At 42.2% G+C, this 11,028-nt stretch overlaps 1 protein-coding gene across 1 annotated transcript; it reads left to right on the forward strand.

The window, feature by feature from the left end:
• Nucleotides 1-1,630: 1,630 nt before the first annotated feature.
• On the forward strand, nt 1,631-10,800 carry shox (short stature homeobox). The gene is made up of 5 exons (XM_036573506.1): nt 1,631-1,961; nt 3,509-3,717; nt 7,553-7,610; nt 8,141-8,229; nt 9,746-10,800. The coding sequence occupies exons 1-5, from the start codon at nt 1,691-1,693 to the stop codon at nt 9,989-9,991; spliced, it is 873 nt and encodes a 290-aa protein (XP_036429399.1). The 5' UTR covers nt 1,631-1,690; the 3' UTR covers nt 9,992-10,800.
• The last annotated feature ends 228 nt before the right edge of the window (nt 10,801-11,028 follow it).

Here is an 11,028-nt window from a genome sequence, read left to right on the forward strand (position 1 = left end):
GAATGATTGCTTAGATAGTGTTTGTATTTAAACTGGCTAAATTTATGAATTATTTTGGCATCTAGCGATGAAAACCATTCGTCATTTCAGGTGCTATGCTGTTTCTTCCGCTGGGTGTGTTTTTGGTGACTGTAATCCTGCAGAATGAGTCTAGACTCAGTGCAGTGTCTCTCTGCTCTACAGAATGAGTCTAGACTCAGTGCAGTGTCTCTCTGCTCTACAGAATGAGTCTAGACTCAGTGCAGTATATGAGCGGTTGAATTGAGCTCCAGTTTCTCACAGAGCGGAGCTCCATGATTGCTGAATCTCAGGAGGCTGTGAATGTTTAAGTCTGTGCGCGCGCCTTAAATAAAGTCCCATCAAAACCACGTCAGCATGGAGATTTCCCAACATGCACATGGGGACAGGGGCTCTTCATCCAGCCCCTTCACTGCCGCCCCGCAGAGCTGAGCGCAGAGCGATTAGAGAGCAGTGATCAGTGAGAGAATCTCAGCTCTGCTCTCACACTCTGATCACTGAGCACAGAGAGCAGCCGGCCGCTCAGACACACCGCAGACATCTGAGCTAACCGCCCGGATCAGCTCGCATCATCACACAATTACAGGAAAACGAGAGAATAACGGATTTAATATGAGAGAAACGAGGAGCGCTAATAACGCGCTGCCGTGATGCAATATTTCAGCCATAAGGAGGAAAATAAAAACTGATAGTGACACACAAACAATCAGAAAAATAAATAAATAAAATAAAGAAACAAAGAAATTAAGGTGGTGGGGAAAGTTTTGAGATTTGAAAACTTTCTGTGTGATTGTGTGATTTGGAAATGAGATGAAAATAGACGGTTTATTTATAATATAATTAAAATTATATCTGCAGTCGCACACTAGAGCTATTACGTAGTAATAATAATAACAGTAACTGATAATAAAAGTAAATAATAATAATAATAATAATAATAATAATAATAATACATTTCCAGTTTAGTAGTCTACATAAATACATAAAACGAACTACACCGATGTAAATGTAGAAAATATTCCTAGTGGTTCGCATAATATGACTAAATCTGGACCCTCCAAAGTCCCACGCGTGTAAAACTCTGAGCTGTATCTGTTCACATTAGGCTGCTTTTGTATTCTCCAATATTCTCCAGTATCTTCTAATGTTTGTTAAAAATAACTTTAAAAAACAATAATTATATAATAATAATGATAATAAAAATAATAAAAAAAAACCCGAAAACTGTCCAGAAGAGTGTCCGCACTGCAGGAGGTGAAGAAAAGCGCTGGCGCTAATTCCTAACAGTTAATTGCGGGAATGAAGCCCGCGCGCACCGTGTGCATGCACGCGCGTGTGTGTGTGTGTTGATGATGTGAGCTCGTGTGAGCTCCGCTGCTGCACTGATGTGAGCAGAAGCTGCTGAAAGTTGAACGCGGAGGCGCCTGTAATTGCCCGGGACGCGGGGCTGGGGGGCTGCGGGGCTGGGGTGGGGGGTTGGGCCGGGCCGGGCCGCCCTCTATAAATACTCACATGTGCAAAACACAGGCAGAAGAGCCGGAGTGTGTGAGCTAAAGCTCCTACACACACACTCACATACACATACATACACACACATACACACACACACTCCCACCCCTAAACCCCACCCCACCCCGCGCGCTACAGGGCCGCTTTAAAGTGGAATCCGCGGATGAGCAGCCACTCTCCAGCCATGGAGGAGCTCACGGCGTTCGTGTCCAAGTCCTTCGACCAGAAAGCCAAGGAGAGCAGCAAGGAGAGCATCACGTACCGGGAGGTGCTGGAGAGCGGCTTGACCAGGGCCAGGGAGCTGGGCAACTCGGAGAGCAACCTGCAGGACATTACTGAGGCCAGCAACCACTGCCCGGTGCATCTGTTCAAGGAGCACGTCGAGCTGGAGAAGGAGAAGCTGAAGGAGTTCAGCGCGGCGAGAGCAGCTGAGGGTGAGTGAGACTGCGCCGAGCTGCTGGCTCTCCGGCACGAGCTCGAAACGAGGGCGAGGAAAGGACACGCACTCGGCCATTACTGCCGCTAAACTGCTGTGAATGATCATAAGAAAGCTCCAGGCGCGCGCGCGTCCGGGGCGCAGTAGAGTTCGCTGTTGTAGCCGGTGATTGAGCTGGCGGAACGCGCGCTGAACCGAGCTCGAGCTCCGGAGTTTGAGACGCTGTAAATCTCCGCGTGTATCATTAAAAACGCAGGACGGCGTAGCTCGAGCGGCTAAACGAAGTTAAACAGCGCTTCAAACAGGCCGCTCGCGAGAGAGAGAGAGAGAGAGAGAGAGAGAGAAAGAGAGAGAGAGAGAGAGAGAGAGAGGGCAGATAGAAAGAAGAAGAAATGAAGTTTTATTTCGGTGTCATTTTACAGCGCTGTAAACACGAAGTGAGGCTGCACTGCGGACTGACCGCTCATTACACTCGCTCGAGCACTTCAACTGCGCAGAAAAAACAGAAAGAAACGCGCAGATCAGAACAACGTTAAAGAATCTCGAGCAGCCGTTATGAACGTAAGGAGTTTTGGTTTTATTTGCATGGAATACAAACAGAATTAATCACGGCACTTCATAATGAGAGCTTTATTTTAATACTATAATGAGGAAAAGTATGTTATTTTTAAAGAAGAGTTAATTTAATGTTCATCTATTATAGATATTAGCTATTATCACTATTACTATAATAATGAGTCGTACTTGTAATAGTAACAGTAATAATAGGCCTACTACTGCTAGTAGTCGTAATAATAATAATAATAATAATAATAATAATAATAATTTAATTCCAGTACAACACATTATTATTATTATTATTATTATTATTATTATTATCATTATTACAGTAATTGTAGTAGTAGCACGATAATAAAGGATATAAATAAAAAAATATATTAAACTGTTCTGTTATAAATATGGACCATAATAAATCTCGCTTTAAGCTTCTCTGTATTTGTAGGTTCATTTTCATGAACAGTGGCTTTAAATCTAAGACACTGTATTAAGTGAACTGATTACTGTACACAGACACACAACATCTTCAGGACATTATAATCTCTTACTGATTCTATATCTACATGATTACAATCTTCATAACAGTAAATTCTTCTTATAACTCTATTAATGTTTACAAATGAACAGGATGGTCACGTGCTGCTTGGCTTATGCTTTTTCACGGATTTAAAGAAATGCGAGATTCACTTTTAGCTTTTGAGCAGAAAGTAGAAAAACTGCATGTAAAAATTTAAAGAGGCAACAACTTTGTTATATATATACGTAATAACCGTGGCCTAGTCCTGTGTGTATGTTAATGATCTAACTGTACAGTAGTCCGTATATGGATCATATGTTTCACTGTAACGGCTTTATGTAGACATGCATTAGGGATGTAATGTGTTGACTCTTATAAGCTAATGTTAAAGCGGGAAGCTGCTTCTCAGTGCGTTCCTCTGCCGCCGGTCCGTGCCTGTGTGTGTGACGAGGCGCTTTGCTGTGATTTAGGGATTTATGAATGTAAAGAGAAGAAGGAGGATGTGAAGTCAGAGGACGAGGACGCGCAGGGGAAACTGAAGCAGAGACGGAGCAGGACGAATTTTACTCTGGAGCAGCTGAACGAGCTGGAGCGGCTGTTCGATGAGACGCACTACCCGGACGCGTTCATGAGGGAAGAGCTGAGCCAGAGACTGGGACTGTCTGAGGCCAGAGTGCAGGTCAGTCCACCCCCCCAACACACACCGTTGCTCTGTGAGGGGCTACAGAGGGCCAAACACACTCACGGTCACTCACACAGTCAGAGCGGGCAGAGCTGAGCTGATTTTACACACCAAACACACACACGGAGGGCCCGTTTCCTCTCAAACATACAGAGAGAGAGAGGAAGGGAGAGAGAGAGAGAGAGAGAGAGAGAGAGAGAGAGAGAGAGAGAGAGAGGAACATTCATCACTGTAAACTCTTATAATCACAGATGATCTGAACAGTGCGAGCCGTTAAGCACGTTTGGTCGTAAATGAGAAGATGAAGTTATTTCCGCGCTCTTATTTATCTGTATTCACCACTAAAACACCAATAAACCTCCATAGCAGCACAAATATAGTCTTTAATCTGTTTATCTAAATAGCCCATTTTAATGCACAGCTAAGTTACGTATTTTGCCTATTGGAGCAACACAAGATCTCATTTAATACGTGTGTATTGTAGCATGGACTAATAATAATAATAATAATAATAATAATAATAATAATAATACATTTCACATCCACCTACCTAACTCGTTATTATTATTATTATTATTATTATTATTATTACTATCCGCGTTAAACTTGTAGTAAGGCGTCAATATTAGAAAAAAAAAGTACAGTGGTGTATATACTGCTGATATATTGGCCTGGATGAATAAACTGGTGCTCCTTTATTTCAGCTGATAAAGTCCGGCCCAAGTTAACAGATACTCTGATTTAAAAAATAAAAAGTAGACTTTCTCTGAACTGCTGAAGTGGCTTAAATGCTTAGTAAAGGAGTTTATATATAAATAGACAAACAAAACTAAAATAATAATAATAATAATAATAATAATAATAATAATAATAATGATAATTAGCAGGCTGCAGTATCTGATGATACTGATAATAGTTGAAAAATCCCGTGTTTACACCGCGTATAAATTACACACCGAAAACAAAAACAAAAATATATTACTACAGCATAATACACGACACTGGCTTTATTTAGGTTAAGTATATAAAATACGTATTTACAGAAAAAAACAATAGCATTTAAAATAAAATTTATATAAATATAAATATTAATATAAAATAAAATAAAATTAGATAAAATAAAATAAAAGTCTCCAGCTCGTCAGCGGTTTACCAGAGCTGGAGTTTCGACAGTGTAAATGTGAAAAGCCCTTGTAGTTGTAGCAGCTGCTAAATTGAGAGGAAACTTGCTTATGTGTCGCGGAAAGATCTGAAGGCCGTCATTAAAATGAATGGGGAGATGGAGCTGCCGCTGCAGGGGACACCTTCTCATGTCACTCACCTCATTTTCTCCGCCGGTATCTCTGTAATATCTGCCATTGGCCTGACGTAGTGTCGCCGTATTAGTGCGTTAGAAGCGAGTGAGCGGCGCAGAAGCTGCTCTACACGGTGGAGAGAAGCAGAGCAGCGCCGCTCTGAGCCTCTCAGCCCCACCATTTACAGCGAGCATTAGGAGAGAGATCCGGTTTACAGACTCAGAGACACAGCAGCGCTTTCAGAAACGCCTCCGTACATGTTCAGGCTGAAGCCTGCGCAGCACACAGAGCCCCGCAGATCTGCTGCACTGTAAAAGCAATAAAGGGCCCAGAAGTGATTAGAGGTGTAAGTGTGGTGTTGAGATGGTAAGACACGAGGCGGAGGGCTGATATGAACCTGTTACTGGAGCCTCACAGAGAAAGGCCACACCGAGCAGCTGTCAGGAATCTAATTGAAAGTTATGAGACCTTGGTGAAGAGAAGGCAGTAATTCAATTACGACTAATATCTCTGGGTTTCTGGTGCAGCGCTAAATTAAATGTCATTATTCACTGTCTCTAATAAAAATCAAAAGGAAATCAGATTAGGGTATTTGTGAAATGCATCATTGAGTGGTGCTTAATGAAGAAATAACTGTCTACAGCAGTGTAGCTCACTTCGCTTAGCATACTGATGGATCATTAGGCTCGACCCCGCACCGATAAATGTTTGATTTATATGTGGGAGCACAAAAGGCAGCGTGTTTCTTTTTTACACTTCTATAACCTTAACTACAACTGCAACAACCACAGCAAATAGAAGCAGCGCTATTACTGCCGTTGTATTTAACTACGTGTTTTATACACTTCTATAATCTTAGGGACAACATTACTACCACTAACATCTATCATAATTATAATAATAACAATAATGAAAATATTAGTGACAATAGTAAAAATGATGACTAAAGATGAAAAATAATGAAAAATAGTAATATGATGTACTATTTTAATAGCTACAACAGTGACAGTAATCTCAGTCTCAGTAATAATAACGGTATAACAATATATAATATACTGGCATATTAATAATAATAATGGTGTTATAACATGTCACAGTAGTGATCTAGCAATACAAAAACTATATTACTAATAAAAATAATGAGCTGTACTGGGTGACGCAAGGATTGTATTATTATTATTATTATTATTATTATTAGTGTTGTTGAGTTACAGGCAAAATTTATTGTTCTATCAAAACGTTATATACCATAATAAGAATAATAATAATAAAATATGCAACGATACCAATATTATTATGTTTTACACTGCTTACCACTCCTACAACGAATATTAATAATGCAAATAACAATCACACAAATAACACTACCACTACTATTGATACTACTACTACCAATAATAATGATAATAACAGCACAAATAAATAACATTACTGCTACAACTGATAATAATAATCGCAGCTCAAATACTACTACTAAATAATAATAATAATAATAATGTTCCACTGTGCAGCACTGCTCTGGTTGTTGTGCAGCTCTAGTGAAGCTGGTGGAGAGTCTCTGAGTGTCTGAGATGTAAATGGCGCTGTATGTGATCCACAGACAAACGGCTGGTCAGCGTGTTGGTGTGAGTGAGTGGTGAAAGAGTGAGGCAGTAAACTGACCCTACACCTCACACAGGTGCGGGAGTGAGTGCTCCTCTCTCTGAACACTTCACTGAGGAAACGCTGCAGCTGCTTCTGCATGTTGAGCAGCTTTATGAAGTTATTAGGCAGGTTTATTAGGCAGAGCCCTTTGGTCTGCCCCGCGCCTCACCTGACCGCTGCAGGAGAGCAGCAGAGCGGCTCACACAGCTAATCAAGCTCACTGATGGAAATGAGTTCATTCTTCATTAACAGCGCCATGATCGGACCTCCAGCCCTTCACAGCGACGTCACACACTCCCATACACACACTCACTCACTCGCACACACGCACACAAACGCGCGCGCGCGCTCGCTCGCGCACACAGTGTGTTTCCTCGTGCACTGCTGTGATTATTGTTTGTGAGCAAAATTACAGTCGAGACACGAATCTCAGATTTATAACACACACACATACTTTACTATTGCATATCTGATATCACTGATGAACTACTGAGCACTCTTAATTCAGAAGTGATCATTTTATTTATAAGACAGTATGGCAGCATTTTGAAACCAGCCAGTCCAGTCCAGCTTTTGTGAGGAAAGTTATGTCTGATAAATAAACTTCTAATTATCAGAAAGATTTATTTTATTTTATATTATTTTGTTGTTTTTATACACCCACGTTTATCTGCCAAACGTTCTACGCTTATGAATATGTAGCCCATATAATGACTCTTCTGGCCGCATCTCTGCTCTGCACTGTTTTATTTCGATGCTGAATCCACAGTAATGTTTAATTAGTTCAGAATAAGGAAGGACGTTATTGTGAGTTCAGAATCTGAGCTCTGATAGTGAACAGAATCTAGTTTCCGGTGGAAGTGGACTAAGGGCTCGCTGTCATTCTGTTTCAGGTTTGGTTTCAGAACAGAAGAGCAAAATGCAGAAAGCAGGAGAATCAGATGCACAAAGGTAAAATTGACTGAATATTTTCACTTTTAATTCTGATTAAATGCGTGTGGTGCTGACTGTGTCGGGCCTGTTTGGACAGGCCTGAGGGGGAGATCAGAGAGAGTCTGACTGATCAGTTTGAGAACAATACCAAATCCCCGTATTACCATAGTAAAACAGTATATCAGAGTAGTACAACAAAACTAGCAGTATATTCATTAGTTTAGCACGTACCGTTATAACATAGTACAATACTATACTGTATTATAGCCTATTGTACTGTATTGTTTTGTGAAGTCTAGTATTGCATCGTATAGTATAGTACTATATTGTAGTTTATAGTAATTTACTGTACTGTTGTAAGACTGTATACATATATACAGTCTTACTATATTGTATAATAAATGATTATATTGAATAGTATTGTATTGTACAGTATTGTACTATATTGTATTATATGTAGTTTTGGACGCATCCATGCAGACTCCTCTGCTAAACTGTGGGATTGCGGGCTGCACTTGGGACTCACTCGTTTTTTTTGTTTGTTTTAGGGGTGATCCTGGGCTCGGCCAGCCATCTGGACGCGTGTAGAGTCGCTCCGTACGTGAACATGGGCGCTCTGAGGATGCCCTTCCAACAGGTAGGACAGTTCAAGCTTAAAATGAAGGTCCCTTAAACAAGGCACACTGCAGGGAGCAGCTGGATTTCAGCAGTTATGCTGTTACATTTATAGTCGCTGACTGAGGGTAACAATTGCTCCATATATTTGAAACCTGAAATGTCCGTGTGGTAAACATGGGGTTAGTGGAGGAGCAGCGCTCTTGGCCTTTAGCGTAAAGCAGGCCGCGGTGTGCGGAGGCCGAGGCGTGGCCCCATGCGAGGAAAGGAGAGATTAGAGACCGAAACGGACATCTGATCTGGTGGTGGTGGGGTGTTGGGGGGGGCAGGTGCTGATGAAGCTGTAAGAAAACCGTGCAGCATATTATTTGAGTGTGCGTTGACACCTATTTCATTTATTTGTTTTACTTTTTTTGCACAGTTTTACGCTATGGGGCGCCAGATTTGCGCTTTAGAGCAGCAGTTTTACGCCATAGGGCGGCAGATTTGCGCTGTAGGGCAGTAGTTTTACGCAGATTTGCGCTTCCCCGCACAATGTGTATCACCTGTAGCTCTGATGGTCCAGTGTTGACCTGTGCTTGCAGTGCTTTGGTGCAGCTTTTGTTTCACACTCAGTCAGTCGGTATGTGAGGTGTATTTAAAAGGCTGAAGTGTTGGGTTATTTCAAACTGCCTTGCAACCATTTCATGCTGATGCACATTTAATTTTCCCTTGAAAGTGAGGTTATTTTTCCAAAAATCTACTTAAATATGACCGCTTCACTTTTCAAAGGCTGGCCATGAAAGCTATTCAGGACCCACTTATATGACAAACAGAAAAAAAATGCAACACTCCCCAAGCACTTTCCACTTTCTATACAGCTTGACACATGTTGTGTTTTAGTTGGCTAAGAAAACAGAAAGCTCTAAACTTTTTTGTGATATTTCTGCAGAGTAAGCTACATGAGAGGAAGGGCAAAAAAAGGAGTGCGGCTTTTTTCAAATTAAGTGGGGATGTATAATTTTCACCTCATCTCAGTAAAATAATTACAGAGAATGTGCAACTCGATATTTCACGCTGGCCGTTTCTACCTCTTTTCCCTTCTTGCTCAGGAATACATCTGAATAAATATTTATGGCTGTATATTTGAGCATATTTTTGGGGGGTGAGATTGTTTATTTACGCAATTGAATCCATAATTAGGATTACGAGATGTTGCAGGTTTTTCATCCGTGGAAGGAAAGTTTTCTACGTGGGTCGGACTAATGTGCCAAGACTTTCAACTGATGGGATTTCTCTGACTATTAAGCTGTCTGAGTACACTGCATAATTCAGCTCGGTGAGAAAAAAAGGAAAAAAAAAAAGCTTGGATGAAAAAGAATGCACTGAGTGAGACGGCACTGGACTATTTTCAGTGAAAACATGCAGTTAGTGGAAGCCTTTGGAGGAGTGCAGAGGGGGACGTGTAGTGTCCGAGTCCGTAACAGGATCCCAGGCTCTCCGCCGGGCCGTTGGGCCACACACACTAATGCCGTGTTTGTTTTCTCCTCGGCCCGCAGGTCCAGGCCCAGCTCCAGCTTGAGGGGGTGACCCACTCGCACCCTCACCTGCACCCCCACCTGGCGGCACACGCTCCCTACCTGATGTTCCCTCCCCCGCCCTTTGGACTGCCCATTGCCTCACTGGCGGACTCGGCCTCCGCGGCGGCGGCTGCGGCGGCGGCTGCCAAGAGCAACAGCAAGAACTCCAGCATCGCTGACCTGCGACTCAAGGCAAGAAAACACACGGAGGCGCTGGGACTCTGACCCCCATGGGCTTCTCCACAGCTCTGAACTGATAATTGCTTCTCACACAAGACTGCGCCTGTGAAAAAAGGCCACGACACTCACAGTTAAAAACGAAAACAAAACACAACTACAGAGAGAGGAGAATGTACTGAGAAAAGAGAGAGAGAGAGAGAGAGAGAGAGAGAGAGAATGAGAGAAAGAGAGAAGGGGGGGATAAAGAGACGGTGTAAAAAAAAAGAAATTGTCACAAAAAACCAGCTGCCAAAACAAACCACTTATAGAGAAAGGTAATTAAATACCAATGAAATCACCTTTTACTTTTCGCCCAACAGGCAGGACTGCTTGGAGGCCACTGGCTCAGCCCCTTCCAGGCACAGATCACAGCCCCAGGACCGTACAAAAATGTCTGGATGTCTGTCTGAAAACCAGCGGTTAGCAGCGGAGACTTTTAGCAAAAAAGAAAAAAAGAGCAGACTCAGAGTGGCTGAGGAAGGCTAGAGGTTGAACAGTGCTCTCAGAGTGGGGTTGTTTTTTTTAAACGGACAGACACTCAAAAGTTGGGACTCTCAACCTCACCGAGAAACAGCCACACTCGCCTCCAACCACTGTGTTCATTTGTCTGTGCCGCTGCCGAGTGCATGCGTTCAAACGAAGGATAGCTCTACCGGGGCTGGCCTCCATTGTAACTGACATTCACCATGTTGATCACTGCCATGACAACCTCCCACTATAATCTGCACCTAGAGTCGATATATAGTTTTTGATTTTTCGCACCTTGGACACAGATGGAAAGCAGCATTTACAACAAGGGTACAATCATCAGTTTTCAGAGAATTTCTCCTGTTTGTTTCTTGGTGGTCAGAGGAAATGCTATGTTGCTGTATATTTCCTCTGGGCATGAGTCAGGAGGACTTTCGCTTTCACTTTCAGATTGTTTTTATTCCTTTGCTTGGTCTTTTCTTTTGTGATGTGTCCTGGAAATAGAAGTGAAACTAGCTCTTGCACTTCAGGTCTTGTATCAAGGTGTTTACAATCCTTACTGCAAGAAAATACTA

Source organism: Colossoma macropomum, unplaced genomic scaffold (assembly GCF_904425465.1).
Source record: "Colossoma macropomum unplaced genomic scaffold, Colossoma_macropomum, whole genome shotgun sequence".
NCBI classification, from domain to species: Eukaryota; Metazoa; Chordata; class Actinopteri; order Characiformes; family Serrasalmidae; genus Colossoma; species Colossoma macropomum.

Excerpts from the sequence above, each read along its gene's own strand:
- shox (XM_036573506.1), top strand. The coding sequence starts at position 1,691 with ATGAGCAGCCACTCTCCAGCCATGGAGGAGCTCACGGCGTTCGTGTCC. Across the intron at positions 7,611-8,140 it reads GGAGAATCAGATGCACAAAG|GGGTGATCCTGGGCTCGGCC; the intron begins GTAAAATTGACT and ends TGTTTGTTTTAG. Across the intron at positions 8,230-9,745 it reads TGAGGATGCCCTTCCAACAG|GTCCAGGCCCAGCTCCAGCT; the intron begins GTAGGACAGTTC and ends CTCGGCCCGCAG.